This window comes from Mastigoproctus giganteus, chromosome 1 (assembly GCF_048544385.1).
Source record: "Mastigoproctus giganteus isolate SK-2022 chromosome 1, ASM4854438v1, whole genome shotgun sequence".
Taxonomy (NCBI): domain Eukaryota; kingdom Metazoa; phylum Arthropoda; class Arachnida; order Uropygi; family Thelyphonidae; genus Mastigoproctus; species Mastigoproctus giganteus.
In genome coordinates this window covers 4840666-4865405 of record NC_143575.1, presented here as the reverse complement: position 1 = coordinate 4865405, position 24740 = coordinate 4840666, and the positions used below count along the sequence as shown (strand labels likewise).

The window sequence follows — 24740 nt, the reverse complement described above, 5'->3', positions numbered from 1 at the left end:
CTTGAAAAAACTAGAGGCTTTTGAAATGTGGTGCTGGCAGAGAATGGAAAAGATAGCTGGACAGAAAAAATGATTACTAACGTAGTTTTGCAATGTGTAGGAAAATAAAGAGAATTGCTAAGAAGAATCAAAAGACAGTGGCTACAATTGATTGGACACACCATGAGACATAGGGAATGCTACTGGATGTGTTGGAAGGTAAAATATCAGGAAAAAGAAAACAAGGAAGACCAAAAAACACCATCATAAATACAATTCTGAAGGAAACTTGGCTTCAGGGTTATGCAGAAGTGAAACACCTAGCACAAGACGGTGAGAAATGGAGACAGCTCATCAAAGCTGCAAACCAGTCGAAAGACTGATACACCGAAGAAGAAGTAGAATGTGTAAGCCATACATTGAAACAAGCACTGTGTTTTTTATTATGTATAATTGTCATATGTCCATATTTTGGGATATTCTATCCTGTTTATTACTTGTAATCCATGTAATAAAGGGTGACTTTCTCCCTTTCAGCACTGTTGCTCATGAATAAATTTTGTAACACTGCACTAACTATTCTTGCTAAGCTAGTCATGGATTACTGTGCGAAGCAGTGAGTAGTTTGATGTTGAGAATGAATGGTGAGTCCGATGTTGATGGGTACCACCAGCAGAATCTATGTTTGATTAGTTGTGAAATTTTTCTTTTATTTTCAATACTATGCCAAGTCATGATGAAATATATCAATTGAACAGTTCTGATGTCCTGAAAAAAGTTTGAGGAGAGAACCCAATATGAGGTGTATAGCTAGAAAAATGTATGCTTGATTACAGTTGTGAAATTTTACCTTGGTTGTGTGGAATTCAATTTACTTTTTGTGCAGGCGAATTATGTCACTATTTATTAGAGAGAGAGAGAGAGAGAGAGAGAGGGCAAAGTACAGCTGACAAAATGTATGCTTGATTACACTTGTGAAATTTTACCTTGGTTTTGTATAATTCAGCCTTTTTTTTGTACATCTATATTAAGTTGCTGTTTATGGAAGAGACTACCCATGGAGGTTGTTTCTGTTAGCTTTTCTGTCATTTTCAATGCTACTTTGCCAAGATGAAAAGTTATAAAAAATTTATTGCATACCTCCACATTCAAATTAACCAGTTCTAATGTCTTGAAATAACTTCTTTTTAATGCTTTATTTAATTTAGTATATAGTGATTAATATTTTCTTTTCAAGCAGCTTCCATAGTAAAGTTTTTTTTTTTTTTTTTTGTAAATAATAGCTTATTTAGGTGCAATAAAAACAGAGGTGTATAACAAAAAATGAAACTTAGTTATCAAATGCAAGAAATTTATTAAATTTCTCCATAGCACAATTGTTCTTTCTTGTATTGATTAAATTAATGCATTAACCGTCTATTACAAATGTACACCACAACAAAGCTAAAAGATCTACTAATATTTTAAATGTGAATTATGAAAATTCTGCATAGTGTTATGTTAGTAAAATTATCTGGCTAAAAATTTCTCTTGATTAATACCAACATGTTTTGATCCTGTATGGGTACTTTGAACCTGTTTAAATTGAAAGAGATATATTTTGGTCACTTAAACTTCAAATTAACCAGGTTTTACTTATAGTATTCAGCATTACTTGAAAACACTTGACTAGAAAATTTCCAAGTATCTGAAGGTAAGAAAAATGTCTGTTGCTCTTCTCCAAAGGTTTCATTCATTTAGTAAAAAACTAAATTGAATTTCAGTTGTGGGAGGAGTTGTATACTTTCCTCATTATTAATAACTGGTTTAACTGTGATATGCAAGTTTTAGAACTTTAATAATGAAGTGTCCTGAATTTATTCAAAAGAACAAAATAATTTCATTTTATTTAGGGTGATGTCAAAACTGTTGAACGCCTTTTGATATGTGGTGCAGATCCTAATATTAAAGATCATGCAGGTTGGACACCCTTGGTGAGAATTAGATGCATATAATTTATTTATTGAATATATATATATATATAGAAATTTGAACTTTTTCTCTTCTTTATCAAATTAGGTAGTAATGCAGGATGTAAGATGCATTCAGGGTGATAAGATGCACACTTGATATAGAAGTAAGAAAAGAAAGGGAAAAACTGACTCAAGTAAATAATACGAAGGTCTTTGAGATAACAGAAGAGGAGAAAGGGCAGTATGTACTGGAACTTAAGAACAAGTTTGAGCTTCTGCAGACTGCTCAGGACCAAGATATCGATGAGGAATATTACAACTTTCTGAAAATGATCAAGCCCAAGAAACCTATATGTAAAAAGAAATCCAAAGAAGAAAAAATTAGTCAAGAAACACTTGTCATGATGAACCGAAGATGACAAATGAAGGGCAAGATAAACACTGACAAGGAGAAAAGTGAGTACACTGAGTTATGCAAAGCCATTAGAAAGAGAATCAGAGAGGACATAAGAAAATTTAACACAAGAAAAGTAGAACACGCATTAAGGGAAAACAAAGGACTTAAATCAGCAGCCACGAGCAGTAATACAGAAAGACAAATAATACAGAAACTGAAGAATACTGATGGTGTACTTATAAAAAGCAGACAAGGCATAATTCAAATAGCAGAAGACTACTATAGAGAATTATACAAGGAGCAAGGGAATGATGTCAGCAGTGGGGAAGATGGATCGCAAATTATTAACACATAAGACATACCCGATATCCTTCCTGATGAGGTAAAACATGCATTGAAGAAAATGGAGAATCAAAAAGCCCCAGGGGAGATGACATTACTATAGAGTTGTTAAAATTGAGAGGAAGAGACATGGCACAAAAACTGGCAAGACTCTTCACAAAATGCATTAGAAAAGGTGTGATGCCTAAGTAGTGGAATAATGCAATCATAGTTTTGGAATAATGCAATCATAAACACGGCAAGCCATTCTCACTTGTTTTTCTGCATTTATTATTATAACCTGCTCACATTTAGCCCCAGCCATGGTTCCAATGCATAAAGGAAGTGCCTCCCGTGGTTTAAAGCGCAAACACCGTACATTGTCAATAACAGAAAATTGAACGTCTGAAAAAACTCGACAGCAGTGTGTCTGTGAGAAGTTTAACTCTGCTTAATTGTAAATTCCAGCAATTTCTCTCAGTTCCTCTTATTTTAGTAATTTTCTTTTAGCCATTCCTTTTTAGATTTTTTTTTTTTTACAACACACTTGTACAAACTTGCCGAAAAACACAACACAACACAACATGATAGATAATACAGCGCACTAATGAACTTATTTTCACAAAATCTCTAACAATACTGACAAATTTATTGCAACTTTTGAGAGTTTATTTTATCTAAATTAGTTTTATTGCTGCACTCGGTACATGTGCAATAAACTAATCACAAACGACCTTTATATGTATGCTGTAATAGCGTCACACGTATGTGGCCGACACGGCTTCTAAAAATAAAGTAACCTACTGGGCCACATATGTGACATAAAAGAAACTTTTTTTTTTTTTTTTTTTGATATTTTAAACGATAAAACGACAACACTGACATTACAATATTTATTTTAGAATTACTAATCAAATTATTTGCTAAATATTTTTTTGGCCCCTGGGGAATTTTTTTCTTAAACTAGCTTGGCAGTTAACATTAAAGGTAGGATGAGGTGGTTAACTGTTGGATAAACTGTATGTGCTAAAGTAACCACCGGTGATCCGGCAAACACTAATCCGACCCCAGAGGTCCCAATGCTGCCGAATTAGTGATGGTCGACCTGTACTTTGCATTTGTCAATGTTAAACTTCAGTTGCCACTTCTCGGCCTTCTGCCCAAATTTTCTAGATCCTGTTGCAGTAGCACACTGCCAGTACTGTCATTAACAACCCTGCCAACCTTTGTGTCAACTGCAAACTTCGACACTAAGCCTGATATACCTTCATCAATATTATACTAAACAACAGTGTGCCCAACACCAAACCCTGTGGAAGTCCCCTAATAACATTAGTCCACGAAGAACAGCATCCACTGATTACCACCCTCTGTCTTCTACCACTCAACCACCCTTTTATCCATTTTAGCAACTTACCCTTAATACCATTCTGCTCCAATTTGTACAGTAGTCTTCCATGCACAACAGTGCCAAAAGCTTTCCTGAAATCAAGTACAGTGGATTCCGGTTATTTGGGCCACCAGTTAATCGGGGCAGCTATTTATTTGGGGAAAATCTAAAAAAACAGAACCCATCAAGAAAATAGCCAGGGTTTACTTCGCTTAATTGGGAAAATATGCCATTTAATCGGAGCAGGAGACCGCAGCACTGGAAATTACCCTACAATTGTCTCCGACTGTACAACGTGGTTTGGTCGGATTTCTGGAGGTCACAATTATAAATCAATAAAAACAGTTAGCAGTCACCTGTTTATTGGGCTTTTCTGTTAGTGCGATCTATCATAAACGAATAGTAAACTCGATCTTATTGAATTTGCGATAATACCAACAGCTGGAATTCTGTGGGTTATTATGGTGAAATGTGTTTACACTTCCATGAAATCTTCAATCATATAAAAAAATTAATTTTCAGAATCTTCTCTTCATTCCTGTTTTTAAAGCTTTGTAACTTGTTACTCCGTTCTTACTTGCACATATCGTGTTACTTGCAATTTGTGTGTGTGCCGTGTTCTTTGTTATTGATTGAATTGAATTCTTTGAATTGATGAAGGTATATCAGGCTTAGTGTCTTTTTACTGTTTTTAATTTTAACCCCCACCCACAAATGTCAGTGAACAGAAATGTCAACTAGTTATTATGTACATATTACAGTACGTATTAATTATTCCGATTATCACGTATATTCTTCCGATTTTCACGTATCATTTAATTTTTTTAATTGGTAAGATAATGAAGGGTAAATTTCTGCTTAATACAGTATATCTTCACTTTTATAGCCTGATAATATTCCTCCAATTTTCGCTAATTAGAATTGCTGTTTAATAGAATTAAAATTCAATTCAAAAAGTGATCACAATGACCGGCGCTTACTACACATCGTATATTAAATGGTACTTTACTGTGGTGAGTCCATCGTAACGTGATTTGATCATACAGGGAACCAATTGTAAAGCGGGGGTCCATTGTATTTTTAACTATTTACGTGAAACTTCGGATAATTGGTGCAGCTGCTTAATTGGGCCAAAATGCACTAGTCCCGATGTGTCCCAAATAACCAGAATCGACTGTATATGATATCAAAATTATTTTTTCCATACAGTTCCTTTGTAACCACATCATAGTATCCAGTCAAATTTGTCAGACAAGACTTTCCCTTAACAAACCCATGCTGTGTCTGAATTATTGCTGCAGTCTTGTCTAGATGATCCTGCAATGCATCTTTAACCAGTGACTCCATTATTTTACCCAGAACAGAAGTTAAACTAACTGGTCTGTAATTACTCGTGTCACCCTTCGATCCTCCTTTGTGAATTGGGGATACATTTGCACATCTCTAGTCTGTGGGGACTTCCCCTGAGTCCAAGGATGCTCTCATAATTATGGCTAAGGGTTTGCTTAGGTGCCTTTGTTATGTTTAACTTCAACAATTTCTCCTCCACTTTGCTCTCAGTTATTACAAAATCATTAAGCACCCTGTTACAATTTGATAAACTTCTGACATTTTCCTTCCTTAATAACTCCTCACGTGTGAATGTAGATGCAAAATACTCATTCAGTTTGTTTGCTATCTGAGCAGGATCATCAACAGTTGAAGCATCGATATCAAGTGGAATAATCCAATATCTATTGCATCATCCATCTCTAGCAATCTTTCTTAGAGGTTGACACATGCCTTACATGATTGCATCACCCTAGCTGCAGTATAAATATGGTGCATATGCTGTGAGGCCAGTATTCTGTACTATTGATGGATACGTTTTCACAGTTAACACCACATAGAAAAAAGTGTTGCTGCCACATTGAATGTAGAGGGACATTCTGTGCATGAAATAGCTAAAAGGATTCACTATAATCAGTTCATAGTGGCATGTTTATTACGAAAATTATCAGAAACTGGCAATCAATCAGTTCCCCTGCGAGGTGATCTGATTGAGGTGTATAAGGTCTTCAAATTGAGGAAAGACAGTTATAGAATAGATGTGCAGAAATATGCCTTTAGCCAGTGGGTAGTTGATTGCTGGAACAAACTTCCATCTTTTGTTGTGGATTAAATTTGAATTTTATTAAATAAATTCCAGGAGGAACTGGACAAACGTTTTGAGGAATTGGATGTTTTTTTTTGGCTGATGCTGCATATGCTTGCTTTCTTGCATCACATGCCTCGATTACTACTATAAATATCTTCTGCAACACATGACAGATTTCTGGTCCATCTGTGTGAGTGATCTGAAAGATCTGAAAACAGCATGGGAAGAGGATACAGCAGTTTTTTTTGTTTTTTTTTTTTTTTTGATTTGGTAGTTGTTGGCGCATCGGCTTCTGTGGCCATATTGCACCTCCCAAGGTTTTTGCAGTACTTTGATCCAAGCCTGAGATGGGAATCGAACCCGCGACCTTTGGGTTGCCGGGCAGGTACTTTACCCACTCGGCTAGCCCGGTCGGCAGGATACAGCAGTAAAGGCAAGGAATGGTACAGTACATAGATGCCTTTTCTAATTGGAACTTGTAGCATGAAGAATGTCCAACATCTAAAGTTGACAAAAGAACATCTTAGCTGGTCTGAGGATCAGTAGAAATGTTATTTATTTATTTTTTTGATGAATCAAAATTCAACTTGAATGGTTTTGACAGCTAGCAGGCAGACAAAGAAGAGGAGAAGAATTTCGTCCTGACTATTGTCGCCACAGTAAAACATTCTGCACCTCAAATGATATGGGGCTGTATTTCACATGGTGGAGTTAAGTCACCTTGAATTTGTGAAGGGGTACAGTGTTGAGGTATACAAGGACATTCTTGAGATAAAATTACTTCCCGCAATTAGAGATCACTATTGGGATAGTGGTCAGCGGCGGGAATGCAGTAGCACACACTCTTTGAGTACACTGGGGTTCAAGCCCGTGACTGCTGAATACGGTCGATCTGCCAACCCACACTCGACCAGTGTGGAAGATTATGGTCCATTTTCCCTCAACAGGAATTGTTGAGGAGGCTTCCACCCACAGTGGATTGATAATGGCTGCAGTTTACCTTTTTATGGGGATGTTGCCAGTTGCATTTTTCAGGATGACTCTGCAGATGTCATAGAGCCAAAACCATAAGTACTATTTCATAAAATTATCAAATGTTTTAAATTTATGAAACGTTACACTCTTGCTTAAATAAATGTAATTTGTTTCGTTGTTTTTATTCCACAGGTGCAAAAATGGTTGAAGGATAAATCAATTCGCACAATAACATGGCCTGAGAATAGTCCAGACCTCAATCTATTTGAAAATTGTTGGAACAAAATGTGTGTTTCAGTAATCCAAAAGAAAGCAAAAACACTTAAGAGAGTTGCAGAAAAACATTAATCCATGTTTGGTACTATGAGATTTCCCAAGAATACTTTCAGAACCTTATCCAGTCGATGCCATGTGATAGCAAGGGCTTGGCCAACAAAATATTGATGTGCATTTTGTTGTGTTTTTTTTGGTTATAAAAACTTCTTGTTGTCCTAGTATGAGCAAAGTAATGAAAAAAAATTATATGAACCAGATAGTATGAATCAGAGCTGTAATACTCAATATGTTCTACGTTGATAATAATATTAGTAAATTAATAAGAGGAGTTTACCTCAATATAGTACGTAGAACACTTCCATATGATACCCTCTAGAAATTAAAACAGAAAAAACGAAAAAATCGACAACTTATCGGTACATTAAAGTAAAATATAAATAATTAAATAATCAATTTAAAACAATTAAAATTCAAATTAACGCAATTAAAAGAATCTAACGAAAATATTCAAAACGATTTTTGTTAGATTCTTTTAATTGCGTTAATTTGAATTTTAATTGTTTTAAATTGATTATTTAATTATTTATATTTTACTTTAATGTACCGGTAAGTTGTCGATTTTTTTCGTTTTTTCCGTTTTAATTTCTAGAGGGTATCATATGGAAGTGTTCTACGTACTATATTGAGGTAAACTCCTCTTATTAATTTACTAATATTATATGAACCATACGCAACATGCTGTTATTTTGGAGAAAAGTAGTTATTTCATTGTATATTTACCCATAAGGCATAAAGGTCAATTTTTTTGCAATTTCATATGTATGTGTTATTACTTATGTTCTTTCTGCTATTTCTAAAAGATTAGCTGCCAGAATAATGGATAAACAACCTAAAAAATGAGGTGATGAAATTTCTTTTTTAGCAAAACTGTATTGTATGCCCCATTCTGTGAATATGATATAGGTCCCCACCCACCTTAGAGGTTCAACTGTTTGATGGTGAGTGGATGCCATTAACTTTAGATGCTTATGCTTAGCCATTCCATCGATACACGGTGCTGTCTGCATTGTGTCAGAGACAACCCAAACTAACTGCTGGACTATGGCATTAAGAATATGGCAAATAAAGGAACCACTGGGTGACAGTGATCAAAATGTACTGATATGGGAATTACTTAAGGATGTAACTACCATCAAGGCTAAAGGGAAGGGCTTTTGCTTTCGTAAAGGTGACTATAGGGGGGTCTCAGACAGTTTTTAAATTCTGTACAGTGGGATCAACTGATGACGTTACCAACATTGAAATCTAAATGGGAAACCTTCAAGGACTTAATCTTGGAGGCTACTAGGCTTTTCATTACAATTAAGAAATAATGTTCAAGGTTTAGTGGCGCTTCCGTAGCCTTTACTTATGGGAAGGAGCAGCAGTGCGTAACACACGCTTCTTGATTAGACCAGGGTTTGATCCCGTCACCACCAAATACGGAGGATGCGGAAAGGTCAGGGAATGACCACCGCATATTCCCGGAGCAATATGGCCTTAGTTGCTAATGCTCCTAAAAAAAAAAACCAAATAACAATCAAGGTTTAGTCCTAAATGGATGTCAGATGAATTAATAAGGCTTGTGGCAGATATAAGCTTGTCTGTAATCAAGTCACAAAGGAGGTTAGGCAGGCGAAGGCAGATTACGACAAATCTTTGGCAAAGGATGCAAAGGAAAACAGCAAAGAGTTCTTTACTTAGGTAAACTCTAGAAGGAAAGGGATGAATTAGATTGGAACACTTAACATAGATGGATTGACTATTGATGAACACGCTCAGGTAGCTGATAAACTGAATGAGTATTTTGCATCTACGTTCACACATGAGTTATTCAATGAAGGGAATGCCAGAAGTTTATCAAACTTCTGGCATTCCCTTCAGGGAACTAAATGATTTTGTAATAACTGAGAGAAGGCGCCTCCATAGCCAGGTGGGAAGGAGCAGCAGTGCGGAGCACACACTTCTTGATTAAACCGGGGTTCGAGTCCGTCACCACCAAATACGGAGGATGCAGAAATGTCAAGGAATGACCACCACATATCCCCGGAGCAATATGGCCTTAGTTGCTGATGCTCCTAAAAAAAAAAAAAAAAAAAAAAAACCAAATAACAAAAACTAAAATAAATAACTGAGAGCAAAGTGGAGGAGAAGCTGTTTAATTTAAACATAAGAAAGGCACCTGGGGTGGACGGAATCTATCCAGTTATATTAAAGGAGGCAGGAAAGGAACTAACCAAACACTTAGCCATAATTATGAGAGCTTCTTTGGACTCAGGGGAGGTCCCAATGGACTGGAGGTGTGGAAATGTATCACCAATTCATAAAGGGGTTCAAAAGATGACAAAAGTAACTATAGACCTGTTAGTTTAACTTGCGTTCTAGGGAAAATAATGGAGTAACTGGTTAAAGAAGCATTGCAGGATCATCTAGACAAGACTGCAGTAATAGTTAAGATACAGCATGGGTTTGTTAACGGGAGGTCTTGTCTGACCAATTTGATTGGATACTATGATGTGGTCACAAAGGAATCGAATGTCAAAAATAATTTTATTATCATATACTTGGATTTCAGGAAAGCTTTTGATACTCACACGGAAAACTGCTGTACAAGTTGGAGAGGTATGGCATTAAGGGTAAGTTGCTACATTGGATAAAGGGAAGGTTGAGTGGGAGATGACAGAGTGGTAATCAGTGGACACTGCTCTTCATGGACAAATGTTATTAGTGGAGTTCCCCAGTTTTCGGTGCTGGGGCCATCGTTGTTTTGTGTATTCATCAATGATATTGATGAAGCTATATCAGGATTAATGTCCAAGTTTGCGGATGATACAAAGGTTGGCAGGGTTGTTAATGACAGTAAAGACAGTATGCTACTCTAACTGCATCTAGACAAGTTGGGCAAATGGGCTTAAAAGTGGCAACTGAAGTTTAACATTGACAAATGCAAAGTGCAGCATATGAGTAACAATAACCAAAGAGAAACGTACCAACTGTGTGGTACTACACTCAGTTATGTGCAAAGTGAAAAATACCTAGGGGTAATTGTGCAGTCAAATATGAAGTTTGCTGACCAGTGCAGATGTGAGCTGCCAGGGCAGGTCATGGAGGCATTAGCATTAGTAGAGGCATATGATGCAAGAAAGCTAGCTTATGCAGCATCAGCCAAAAAAAAAAAAAAAAAAACACTTCCATTTCACCCCTCCGTTCGTTCGAAATACCTGTCCAACTTAAATTTATTAAGGCTATCAACTTCCACAACAAGGGATGGAAGTTTGTTCCACCAACCAACTACCCGCTGGCTAAAGGCAAATTTCCGCACATCTATCCTACTTCTGTCTTTCCTCAATCTGAATTTATGCCCTCTCAGGTGATTATTCTGAGCAAAAGGAAGAATCCCATCGGCATTGAGCATGCTCAAACCATTCAAGGCTTTATACACCTCTATCAGATCACCTCGCCGGTGCCTAGTCTCCTGACACTGTAATTTGCAAAAATTAAGACTTTCTTCGTAAGAGCAACCCTTTGTTCCATTCACTAATCTCGTTGCCCTTGTCAATGATGTATAGGAATTTTTCCTAGCAGAGACAGGGAGGTGATTATCCCGTTGTACAAGGCAATAGCGTCTAGTACCATTGCCTTGAAGCCTAAAATGAGGCCTTCGACCTGTCTAGGTCTGGAGGCCTCATTTTAGGAAGGATGTAGTGTTGCTCGAACGAGTACAAAGAATAGCAAGAAGATTGGTGAGGGAACAAAGGGGTGCTCTTACCAAGAAAGGCTTAAGTTCTGCCAATTTTGGCACCTGAGAGTAGGCACCCGTGAGGTGATCTGATTGGGGTGTATAAGGCCTTGAATGGTTTGATCAGGCTGAATGCTGATAGAATTCTTCCTCTTGCTCAGATTAAGAACCTGAGGGGACAAAGATTCAAATTGAGGAAAGACAGTTGTAGAATAAGATGTGTAGAAATTTGCCTTTAGCCAGCATGCGGTTGATTGGTGGAACAGACCTCCATCTTTTGTTGCGGAAGTTGATAGCCTAAATAAATTTAAGGCTGAGCTGGACAGGCATTTGAAACAAATGGAGGGGTAAGATGGGAGGTTTTTTGTTTTTTTTTCCCTGATGCTGCATAAGCTTGCTTTCTTGCATCATATGCCTCTACTAATGCTAATTATTTACTACTACCATCATCACATTATTCAACAGTTGGGGGAAAACCTGCAGTTAGAGGTGCTGTTACACTTTCTCCACTCTCAACTCCTATGATTACTTTTTAATTTTTTTAATTTTGGAGTTTTGGGTTTGGGGGACACCAGTATACACTTGCAGATGCCACCAACATAGCTATAAGAGATTTAATATTTTCTGAGTGACTACACTGCTAAGTTGGTCATTGCCTCACGGTGGGAGAAATGTTTTGTCCTTTGTGTTGATTGTATTGAGTAGGGACTAGATAAATGTCATACCATTTTTATTAACTGCTTGCATCTGTAATCTGTACTGGTTATGTACAGGAAACTTCTGAAATACCCCATATATGTTTGCACATAACATTTATTTTTCATTTCTTATTAAATTCTTATTGTGATGTCTTATTGAGTACAATTTGATTTATGTCCTATGAATAATTAGATATAGATAATTCAATGCTGAATTTACTGATAATTTGTTTAGAGTTTCTCTTAATGTAAATACAAGACAATATGATTTTAGCATGAAGCTTGCAATCATGGCTCTAAGGAAATAGTTGAACTTCTCTTGGATCATGGTGCCTTGATTAATGTTCCTGGTATGGACAATCTTACTCCACTTCATGATGCAGTAATCAACAACAGAACAGAAATAATAAAGCTCCTTGTTTCAAAGGGTGCTGATTTGCAGGCTAGGTAGCATAACTTTTCTTATTTTCATGTAATTATATAATAAATGACAATTTAAAGAATGATATTTATATCTGTGTTCAGTAAATTTGCTTATAACATCATACTAGTATTTGAATGTGTCGTTTGTTTATAGTTGTAAAAAACTGTAAACCAGTGTGTGTTAACTTGATAGCCTGCAAATGCTATTTTCTGAGTTAAATGATAACTTGGAAGAAGTATTATAGGATTTATTTCAAGTTTATTATTATTAAAATGTCATTAAAAGTTTAGGCGCCTCTGTAGCCAGGTAGGCAGGAGCAGCAGTGCGTAGCACACACTTCTTGATTAGGCCGGGGTTCGAGCCCGTGCCCATCAAATACGGAGGATGTGGAAAGGTCAGGGAATGACTACTGCATATCTCCGGAGCAATATGGCCTAATACTCCTAAAAACCAAATAACAAACAAAAAAACATTAAAATTTCACTTAAATATATATTTTGTTTTACGTACACCTACAGTGGGACTTCATTTATCCAGTGTGAATGGGGACCAAGACTGCCTTAGATAATAAAGCCGAACTGTTTTGCATTTTTAAGTTTGGAGTTTGTTTATTACTGTACAGTATTTATTATTTATAGTAGTTACAATAAAAAGTGCTTATATACAAGTAAATTTTCATAACTTTTATTAAACAAAACATAGTAGTTACAATAAGTTAAATGTTACCTAAACCTAGTTTTAAGTGCACCGTTCATTATCTGTTTTTTTTATTAAAGTACAAATTGTTCAGTTTGTTTATGCTTCTCAAAAATTTTTCCAAAAGCATTGAGATAGTCATTGTCAGTTATGAGTTTGAGCATATCAGTACCAATAAGAATTGGCATATAACACTTGCATGTGTTGGATAAATTTTTTGCCATACATTAGTCTTTTGCTTAATAGTGTCTGCTACCATCTTTTTTTTTTGTCTAGTATGGATGATTGAGGTCCTACTATATTAATATGCATAGTATGACAATGAAATGAATGGAACTAAATTAATTTTAACTGTTAATTATTACATCCTACATAAATCCAAATCATTATGAATGGAGAGAAAAAACAAAAAGAAAATACTATTTACTGGGTATCCATTTTATATACTTGAATTACTTATTATATATTTAATTAATTTTAAATGAGATTGGGTGGCTTTTCATTATTTTCTGTATTGGTATCAGTATTTGTGTGACCATGAGTTATAAAACTCTAAAATTTACTTTTAGTGTGTTGTAATTCATTTATAAATGTTTTAATGATTATTATTACCTACACAATGGAAATTTCTCAGTAAAAATTGAGTTTAGAAATTGATATGCATAGTACCTTGTTACTTGTATCTTATATACATTTAATTATTTAGATTATTTTGAATAGTCCTCTATATAATCTTTATAAAAAGAGAATTCAGATTGGTTGAATAAGAAAGTCTGGACCTCCCATGACCAAAGTGATTAGGGTATTGATTCAGTATTACACATTCAGCAAAATAGGCACAGAGAAAACCCAGCATTATATTGCAGTGTAAACCATCCACATTTTTGTGAAACTATATTCCCTTTAAATGTATTTGTTGTTATGGTCATCATTCAAATCTGTTACACTGAGCAGGTGTACAGGTCATCTTCCTTGAATCCTCATACATCTAATGCATGGATTAATACAAATCCATCCACCTTCTCCTTGGTCTACCTACAGACCTGTTTAGCTATTCTTCCTACATTCCATCCCATCCTTTCTACATATCCATACTGTCTTAAATTTGTTTCACCTTACTTTTTATTGCATTAGCATTAGTAGAGGCACATGATGCAAGAAGGTAAGCTTATACAGCATCAGCCAAAAAAAAAAACCCTTCCCATTTCACTGATCCATTCATTCCAAATGTGTTTTGTCTAGTTCTGCCTTAAATTTATTTAAGCTATCAACTTCCACAACAACAGATGGAAGTTTGTTCCAGCAATCAAGTATCCGCTGGCTAAAGGCAAACTTCCTCACATCTATTCTGCAACTGTCTTTCCTCAGTTTGAATCTATGCCCCCTCAGGTTTGTAATCTGAGCAAGAGGAAGAATCCCATCAGCATTGCTCAATGCTGATAGGATTTTCCTCTTAGGGTAACAATTGTATTATTGTTACCCCAAAATTTATTCTTATTTTATTCTTATTCTTATTTATTCTTCATTTGGAATATGGTTTTTGTGTTCCTTCTATTTTTTTTATTATTATTATTTTTTCATTATTATTATTTTTTTTTTTTAATGTGAAAGCATCTTTGGCAGCACCTACTAAATTTCGGACTGTAGTAAAACCACTTTGTTATGATTTTGTGATATGGAAATGACATACCAAATCAAAGTTAGTGTGTTAGCGTCATTACCCGATATATGTACAGCAGAAATAACGTCATTCCAGATATGACATACTGAATCAGAGTTAGTGTGTTAGTCTCATTAGCTGTGCAGCAGAAATGACGTCTTTGATGTCATTTTTAGAAATTATGTACCAAGTCAAATTTAGCGAGTTAGCATCATTAGCCGATTTAACTGGCACTCAGAGTTGAGAACATTGTAGGTTTACTGAGCTGTTTAATCATAGTGAATAGATCGTGCTTCGTTGAGCCCAGTAGTAGATCGAGTTAGGAATTGTCGTTAGGAAGACCAAATTGTTTTCAATACTGCTGTTAATGTATTCTTTGGATTGAACGAACTTACAGGTAAGTTTTGTATCTTTACCCATCTATTTGAAAACCACTGCCAAAGAGTCCTTCGTTCTCAATCTCATTATCTTCATGCTATGTAAAAGAGATCATATGGAGTAACATCACTTCAGTCATTGTCTGAGCTCACTCATTGCCATCATGAGCGGAGTTACTTGTAAATTCTCTCTGAATTCTGAATTGTCCAAGATAAATGCTAGGAAAGGACAGTTCTTCTGTGTGCTCGTCAAACAGTAGGCTCTGCAGTACTTTAGTTTCACCTAGGGCAATTATAAGATATTTATCCTCACTCCACAAACATTTGCTGTTGGGTGATGAGACTTTCTTCAATCGGAACTATTTCACTTATGTCATCTTTAGCCAAATTAATTTTCATGTGACTATCATCAAAGAATGACTGATCTATTGTGATTTGATACAATTGATAGGGAAGCGTGTTGACCAAATATAGAAGCCGCTCTTTAACCACACATTTTCTTACTAACTGATCAAATAGTTCTGTTGTATATTATATAAAAATGCACAATAAATAGTATCAGCTTGTATTGTTGCAGTCACGATTGTGACATCATAGTATTCAACAAATGGGTAATTAGGCTATCAACTTGGATTTTGCTAACTTCTTACAAAAGTTGATTCAGTAGAATAAGTAGTGGGCGTGACCATAAAATGTTACATGTTTCATAACTTTGGTTCTAGCTGTTTGATTTTAAAACGGTTCTGATTTTCGTCAAAGATGTTGTCACAGAAAACATTTTTCGTGTGTACTTGGATAAACACGTTTTTTTTTTTTTTTTTTTTTTTTAATGAAAACCCCAAGCACGAAAGGTATTAAAACCTATAATGTGTAGTACAGTGCATGAGTTGAAGGTTGAGAAGATGAAAGAAGATACTTGTTAACATTAGACTTGAATTTCTGTAGATTTTTAGGAAATTTCTGTAATTTTTAGGAAATGCATGTGAAGGGAGGTTGTTCCAAGAAAATAGAAGTTGAAAGAAAAGTTGGTTCAGCAATCTCAATTGTAGACAAATAGACTATGATCTGACATTTGTTCAAACTGCAAATGTAGGTAACCAAAAAAGTTTTGCATTTAGCCAGAATCACTCATCTTTGATACAGGCCCCAGTGACAGTTATTACATATTGTTCTAGAAATAGTCACTGTAGGGTGAAGGAGTGAGTCACAATGATGGGAGTGCACTTAATTACAGCAAAGTTTGAGCGTGTTCTGCTGTAAGCTCAATGGTCCACAAGAACAAGGATTCTACTGTGGTATGCAGTGTCTTCAAATACAGTAGACTCTTGATTTTCCGGGATAGATGGTAAAAAACAAATCCCGGATAATCGATTTCCTGGTTAATCCAAAAATACAAAAGTCCCCGATATACATAAGAGATAGGTTCCAGGACTTCTTACTTCATCGAGTTTTATGTAACTCGGGAATGACTAATAACATATTGCTACTATATTATTATTGACAAATCTGAATTCAGCGCAATACTTGTTAAAGTTTGACCATTTTCATACATCTTTATTATTTTAATTTTCTGATCCAAATTGATGGTTTTCCTTTTGTTGGTAGATTTACTAGTAGTACTGTCACTTATTCTCTTAGTCGGCACCATGATAACGGTCAAAATGAAATTTTCTGAAAATAACTGAATTGTAGAAGCCAATTCAGAAGAACAGTGCCCACAGAAGTATCTGTAGAAAAGGCATGCAGCAGAAACAGTACATCTATGAGACAGCAAGTGGAGAGACTCTGTTAGAGATGAGTCATTAATTAACCTAACTGCCCTCTTCTGAATGGAATCTAGAAGCCTGAGAGAGGTTTTGGGGGCAATGTCCCAGATGTGGGAACAATATTCCATGGTAGGGCAGATTTGTGATTTGTACAGAGTGAACAGCTGTTTGGAAGAAAAGTAATGCCAAGAGCAAAAGAGAAAACCAAGTTTTTAGAAGCAGTGGAAGCAATATTTGTAATGTGCTTGTGCCAAGAGAGAGATTAGAAGTCAGGGTAATCCCCAAAAGAGAGATATCATCTTGCCTAGAAATCGGAGTGTCACCAAAGATAATCATAGGGGCTGAAGGATCCTTTTTGGGAGATATAAGACAAGACTGGGTTTTAGAAGGATTGAAATCAACTAAGTTGTCTTTGCCCCACTGGAGAATTACCTGGAGATCAGCATTTACGGAATTTGTAGTTGATATTAAAGAAGTCGAAGCTGATTGAGCAGGACAAGGTTTCTCAAATTGGAAAGTGGAATGCAATGTGCTATCGTTGGCAAAACTATGGATAGGATTTCCGGTCAATGGAAGAAGGTCATTAATATACAAGAACTTTGTATTAATATACTGAACTTTGGGAGACACCAGCATTAGTGGAGAAGTTAGAAGACAGAGAGCCATCTACCATCACCCTCAGTGAGTGGTCAGAGAGAAAACTGAATAACCAATTACAAAAAACAGTTGGCATACCAAAAGATGGAAGCTTGTTTAGAAGAACATTATGCCAAACACGATTGAAAGCCTTTGAGATGTCAAGAGCTACTGCTTGTGTTTCACCGAACTTTCCATTGAATTTGTCCATAAATGGGTAACATAAGCCACAATGTCACCAGTGGATCAACACTGACAGAATCCATACTGGCGATCGTTGATGAAACGGAAGGATTCTAGGTAGTTTAATAAGAGTTGGCGGTTAATGAAGTGGGGGGGAACATGCTGTATGAAGTAATGAAATTTTGGATATGGCATACACATCAAGGATCTGGGTAAGAATATATTCTTATTCCCAGATCCTTGACATAACGTGGCCTTGACATTACCCTCGTATACACACTACTCAGACTCCATCCAGTCACTATCTGGCAGAGTAGAGGTAGCAAGATTATACATAACTGATTCGGAAGCCTCCTAGAATAGTTACCAATAAGTTCAGTCTAGTGTATTAACTAGCAGCCGGCCTGTGAATACTGTTTTAGAGCTGTGCCCTCAAAATGTAAGGAAGTTTGGATCTCGCCATGATGTCCATCATAACCTCAAAAGACATCAGTCATACTGCTTGATGGAAGAGATGGGGAAGGTTTGACCAGAACTTGGCTCTGGAGACTAAACGTGGTTTAGTCTCCTTCAAGCCCCAATAAACAAAGCAGTGTTATTGCATCAGTTGATGAGAGTCATCTACCACCTAGTATTGCCTGGTAACACAGAGGGGCGTCATTCCTCCATGTGGTGTGGGCACCACACTTCGACTCCTGCTTACGTTTGTTCACACCTGGGTGGTCACCCACAGTGTGCTTGCGCATGGGGATTATACCTAGGATTACTAACAGTCCCACCATCGTGAAGGTGCAAGCAGAAGATCTGGCTGTTACAGACTGACCGGACTTCACTGAAATTGAGTCCACCTGAATTGAGTGTCACTTGAATATCAGTTCATCATCCTTTTAGACTCCCAGGTTGCAAGTACAGCTTGTCTGGCATATCTAAAAGATGTCTGAGACAACCTCAAGGACCAATTTGCTTTATAGCATTGTTTTATCTTCTGTGTGATTGATGCAGCTAGAAGTGGGGTTCCCAAGCCAAATTGTCCTTTTATAGTTTTCTGGTTCAGGTTTATCCCTTGATATTCTTTCTTATGCATGAAGCAGCAGCAGTGAGTAGTAGGACTGTCTACTAATATACATAAGTTGAGGATCCTGCTCAGGTGGCTAACAATCTAAACGAGTATTTTGCATCTACATTCACGCATGAGGAGTTATTCAGGAAGGAGAATGATGTAGGTAAAGTAAACATTGGCAGTGAGCTGGATGATTTTGCGATAACTGAGAGGAAAGTGGAGGAGAGATTGTTGAGGATAAACATAAAAAAGGCACCTGGGGTGGATGGGATCTATCCAGTTATATTAAAGGAGGCAGCAAAGGAAGTAAGCAAACCCCTAGCCATAATTATGAGAGCTTCTTTGGACTCAGGGGAGGTACCCATAGACTGGAGATGTGCAAATGTAACCCCAATTCACAAAGGAGGATCAAAGGCTGACACAAGTAATTATAGACCTGTTAGTTTAACTTCTGTTCCAGGTAAGTTAATGGAGGCACTGGTTAAAGAAGCACTGCAGGATCATCTAGACAAGAATTCAGTTATAGCTCAGACGCAGCATGGTTTTGTTAAGGGCAGGTCTTGCCTGACCAATTTGATTGGATACTATGATGTAGTCACAAAAGAACTGGATGCAGGGAATAACTTTGATATTATATATTTGGATCTTAGAAAGGCTTTTGATACTGTTGCACATGGAAGACTGCTGCACAAATTGGAGCAGTGTGGCATTGGAGGCAAATTGCTGCTATGGATAAGGGGATGGTTGAGTGGCAGAAGACAGAGTGGTAATCAATGGACACTGCTCAACGTGGACTAATGTTATTAGTGGAGTTCCTCAGGGTTCAGTGTTGGGTCCGTTGTTGTTTTCAGTGTTTATGAATGATATTGATGATGGGATATCAAGTTTAATGTACAAGTTTGCAGATGATACAAAGGTTGGCAGGGTTGTTAAGGACACTACTGACGCTATGCTGCTGCAACAGGATCTGGAAAGGTTGAACAGATGGGCTGAGAGGTGGCAAATGAAGTTTAACATTGACAAATGTAAAGTACTACATATGGGAAACAGTAACCCTAGAGCAACGTATCAACTCTGCGGTACTACACTGACAGTGGTGGAGAATGAAAAGGACCTGGGGGTAATTGTGCAGGCAGATATGAAGTTCTCTGAGCAGTGCAGATGAGCTGCAAGAGTAGCTCATGGTGTCTTGTCAATGATATACAGGAATTTTTCTAGCAGGGATAAGGAGGTGATTATTCCCTTGTATAAGGCAATGGTTAGGCTACATCTTGAGTACTGTATACAGGTCTGGAGGCCTCATTTCAAGAAGGATGTAGAGCTGCTGGAACGGGTACAGAGAAGGGCAACAAGATTAGTGAATGGAACAAAGGGTTGCTCTTACGAAGAAAGGCTTAAGTTTTGCAAATTACAGAGTCTGGAGACTAGGCACCGGCGAGGTGATCTGATAGAGGTGTATAAGGCTTTGAATGATTTGAGCATGCTCAATGCCAATGGGATTCTTCATCTTGCTCAGAATAATCACCTCAGAGGGCATAAATTCAAATTGAGGAAGGACGGTTGTCGAATAGATGTGCGGAAATTTGCCTTTGGCCAGCGGGTGGTTGGTTGGTGGAACCGACTTCCATCCCTTGTTGAAGTTGATAGCCTAAACAAATTTAAGGCTCAACTGGACAGGTATTTCGAACGAACGGAGGGGTGAAATGGGAGTGGGTTTTTTTTTTTTTTTTTTGGCTGATGCTGAATAAGCTTGCTTTCTTGCATCATATGCCTCTACAAATGCTAATGCTAATAAAAACAACAAAGAAGACATCTTGTATCAGTATCACATACTAATTTTCTTAATTTCATCAGCAACTCTTCCCTCTCTCACTAAATCATAGCCAAACCATATGAATTACTGTGTGTAAACTGCAGAAACACTTCTCTGCCCATCACAATCTGCCAGCTTGATTTTCCTGTTACTCTCAGTACATTGATACATATGCTTATATTCTAAAAAAGTCAGAGGCTCAAACAACAAACATCCTTCTAAACTTGGTATATCCTAACTGTGGTACATACTCCTAGGTAACAAAAGTTCATCCAAGAAACATGATCAAAAATTATGGGGAGCTATTATTTGTGACCGTTAAGATGAGTGGCCTCAGCACCAAACAATACGGAATAATGATCTGCAAGAGAATGTTCAATACTGTTTGGAGATGAAGAAATAACATAACTTGATATTGGGTTGATGAACAATCATTGTGGACTGGGCGCCTCCGTAGCCAGGTGGGAAGGAGCAGCAGTGCGTAGCACACGCTTCTTGATTCGACCGGGGTTCAAGCCCGTCACCACCAAATATGGAGAATGTGGAAAGGTCAGGGAATGACCACCGCATATCCCGGAGCAATATGTCCTTAGTTGCTAATGCTCCTAAAACCCATATTACAGTAACAACAACATTGTGGACTGAAGCAACACACTATGAAACACGATCCATGATTAATGACGTGAGCATGGATGTGGGACAATACTGTGCCAAAAGTGGAACATAGATTCCAGTGTTGTAAGGACTCCTTGTACGTTTGCTTGATGATGTTGCATTATCAAACTGCATGACTATGTTCTTTCAGTAGGATGATTATTATTATTAGCAGCAATATGGTGCAAGGAAGCCTGAGGCTTATGCTGCACCAAGCAAAAAAAAAAAAAAAAAAAAAAATTCTGAATTACCCAGAGAGGGAGAGAAAAGTAGAAAGGAATCACCAAGAAACAGAAGAATGATGAACACCAGCTCAGGACCCTGGGTGAGCCAAGCCCATACTCACCAGATGTGAGCCCCTGGGGGTTGTACTGCAATGCTTGCTTAGAATCACATGTTTTCTTGATGAAGAACTTCTTAATAAATGGATTGGAAGATGAGGGATGATTGAATTTCCACCACAGTTGCCAACGTGTGTGTGTGTGTGTGTGTGTGTGTGCGCGCGCGACCAAAATTAGAAACCCCCATTCAATGGGGGTTTCTAATCCCCATCAAAAGGATATCAGAAGGATTTTGATGAATCTTGATGCTAAAAAAGCTCCAGGTCCTGATGATATTTCTCCACTTGTTCTCAAAACCTGTGCTCCTGAACTTACTCCTATTCTTTGCCGCCTTTATTCACTTTCTTATTCCAAAGGTGTTTTTCCTTCTGCTTGGAAATTTGCTCATATCCAGCCAGTTCCTAAAAAGGGTGACAAATCCCTCCCATCCAATTATCATCCCATTGCAATTACTTCTACTCTTTCTAAAGTAATGGAGAAATCAATTAACTGCCAACTCTTGAACTACCTAGAAACCTTCCGTCTGATCAATGACCGCCAGTATGAATTCCGTCAGTGTCGATCCACTGGTGATATTCTGGTTTATGTTACCCATTTATGGACTAATTCAATGGAAAGGTTTGGTGAAACACAAGTAGTTGTCCTTGACATCCCAAAGGCTTTTGATCGTGCTTGGCATAAAGGTCTTCTAAACAAGCTTCCAACTTATGGTTTGCCAACTGTTTTTAGTAATTGGTTATCCAGTTTTCTCTCTGATCACTCACTGAGGGTGATGGTAGATGGCTCTCTATCTTCTAACTTCTCCATGTCCCCCAAGCCGGTGTCCCCTCAGTTCTTTCCCCTACTCTTTTCCTCTTGTATATTAATGACCTTCTTCCATTGACTGGAAATCCTATCCATAATTTTGCCGATGATAGCACATTGCATTCCACTTTCCATTTTGAGAAACCTTGTCCTTCTCAATCAGCTTCAACTTCTCGAAAATCTGTTACCAATTCCTTAAATGCCGATCTTCAGGTAATTCTCCAGTGGAGCAAAGACAACTTAGTTGATTTCAACCCTTCTAAAACTCAGTCTTGTCTTATATCTCGCAAAAAGGATTCTTCTCTGCTCCTTTGCTTCTCTTTAGTGACACTCCGATTTCTAGGCAAAATGATATATCTCTTTTGTGGATTACCCTGACTTCTAATCTCCCTTGGCACAAGCTCATTACAAATATTGCTTCCTCTGCATCTAAAAAACTTGGTTTTCTCTTTCGCTCTCGGCATTACTTTTTTTCCCAACAGCTGCTCACTCTGTATAAATCGCAAATCCGCCCTGCCATGGAATATTGTTCCAACATCTGTGGTAGTGCCCCCAAAACCTCTCTCAGGCTTCTTGATTCCATTCAGAAGAGGGCAGTTAGGTTAATTAATGATTCATCTCTAACAGAGTCTCTCCGCTCGCTTTCTCATAGACGTACTGTTTCTGCTGCATGCCTCTTCTACAGATACTTCCATGGGCTCTGTTCTTCTGAATTGGCTTCTATAATTCCCGCTCTCTTTCAAAACGGTCCGAACACGTGCCGCCACCAGCCAACATCCATTTACTGTCCAACTTCAAACCCACAGAACCAACTTTTCATCTTCCTCATTTATTCATTCAACTGCCGTTTTCTGGAACAACCCTCCTTCATATTTGAAAATTGTAGATCTCTTAAAGTAATATTTATAACTGACAATATAATAGTGTAGCTTAATTTAATTTATACCTTCCTTCATATGTATTTCCTGAAAATTGCAATCTACAGAAGTTCAAGTCAAATGTCAACAAATATCTTCTTTCGTCTTCTCAACCTCCAACCCAAGCATGGTACTAAGTACTATAGGTGCTAATACCTCTCGTGTTTGGGGTTCACGTTAAAAAAAAAAAAAAATTATCATATAGTAACATGGAATTGGTGAATGCTATGAAATGTGAGCCTTTAAATGATATTCTGGATCTGCGCACATATATTTATGCCTTACCTAGATTTGAATTGACACACTGAAGGATGGGGGTAAGGAGGATATATTAGTTTGGTAAGGCAATATTTCTTGTTCTAATTAATTAAACATTCTTTTATTATTATTTTTTTAATAATGTAGAAATTCCCGAGGTCTCACACCAATAGATCTTGGACATGGAGAAGAAACAGTATCAGCATTATTAAATACTTATCCTAACTTCATGAAAACTACAAAAACCTTAGCACCAGAGGTATTTTTTTTTGTGTCTGTTTAGTAAATTCACAAGTATTTCAGATCCTTGTTTCTAGCATTTAAACTCTTGATTCAAATTTAAATATATTTGCCTATAAACTATATTCATACTTTAGCACTAAGTATAAAATTAGAAATTGAGACCTAAAGAGCATAATTTTGTATCTTACCAATAAAAATTGTTTGCTGAAAGAAATGCTTCAATCTCATATTGTGAAGAAAATCATTATGCACTTTTTTTTTTTTTTGCGAAACTGTGCCATTTCAGTTTACTGCAAAATCTGTTTTCTGAATAGCACTGACAAATTTGCTTTCCAAATTCAATAAGATTTTCTAAAATTTGCTTTCTAAATTCAATAAAGTGCTGATCACCATAAATAAATGCATAGATATGAAGCTACGATTGGAGTTTCTGAAAGCATTAAGTTAAATATTGTTAAACTAACTTAGGATTAGCATTAGCAGAGACATACAATGCAAGAAAGTAAGCTTATGCAGGCATCAGCCCAAAAAAAAACAAAAAAAAAAAAAAACACCACCTATTTCACGTATCTATTCACTCCAAATGCTTGTCCAGCTCAGCCTTAAATTTATTTACGCTATCAACTTCCACAACAAGGGATGGAAGTTTTTTTTGGAAGTTGATAGCTTAAATAAATTTAAGACTGAGCTGGACAAGCATCAATCATTTGGAGTTGAATAGATGAGTGAAATGGGAGGAGGTTTTTTGTTTTTTTTTTTTTGGCTGATGCCGCATAAGTTGCTTTCTTGAATTGTATTGCCTCTGCTCATGCTAAGTTAGTTTAACTAACAATATTGAACTTAATGCTTTCAGAAATTCCATTGGTAGCTTCATAGTTATGCATTTATTTATGGTGATCAGCACTTTCAACTGGCTAACAAACAAAGTGAACAATTTACCAAATTTATTTATTTACTATTATTATTATTTATTATTTTATTTTTTCAAATATTGCATTTAAACAC

The 24740-nt window shown here is 36.8% G+C and overlaps 1 protein-coding gene across 1 annotated transcript in view; it reads left to right on the top strand.

The window, feature by feature from the left end:
* LOC150090506 (BRCA1-associated RING domain protein 1-like) overlaps positions 1-24740 on the top strand; it is a 107991-nt gene that overhangs the window by 50721 nt on the left and 32530 nt on the right. The window contains exons 5-7 of the mRNA XM_090378252.1: positions 1872-1952; positions 12178-12350; positions 23640-23751. Of these exons, the coding sequence (XP_090234378.1) occupies positions 1872-1952; positions 12178-12350; positions 23640-23751 (366 nt within the window). The remainder of the gene's footprint in view (positions 1-1871; positions 1953-12177; positions 12351-23639; positions 23752-24740) is intronic.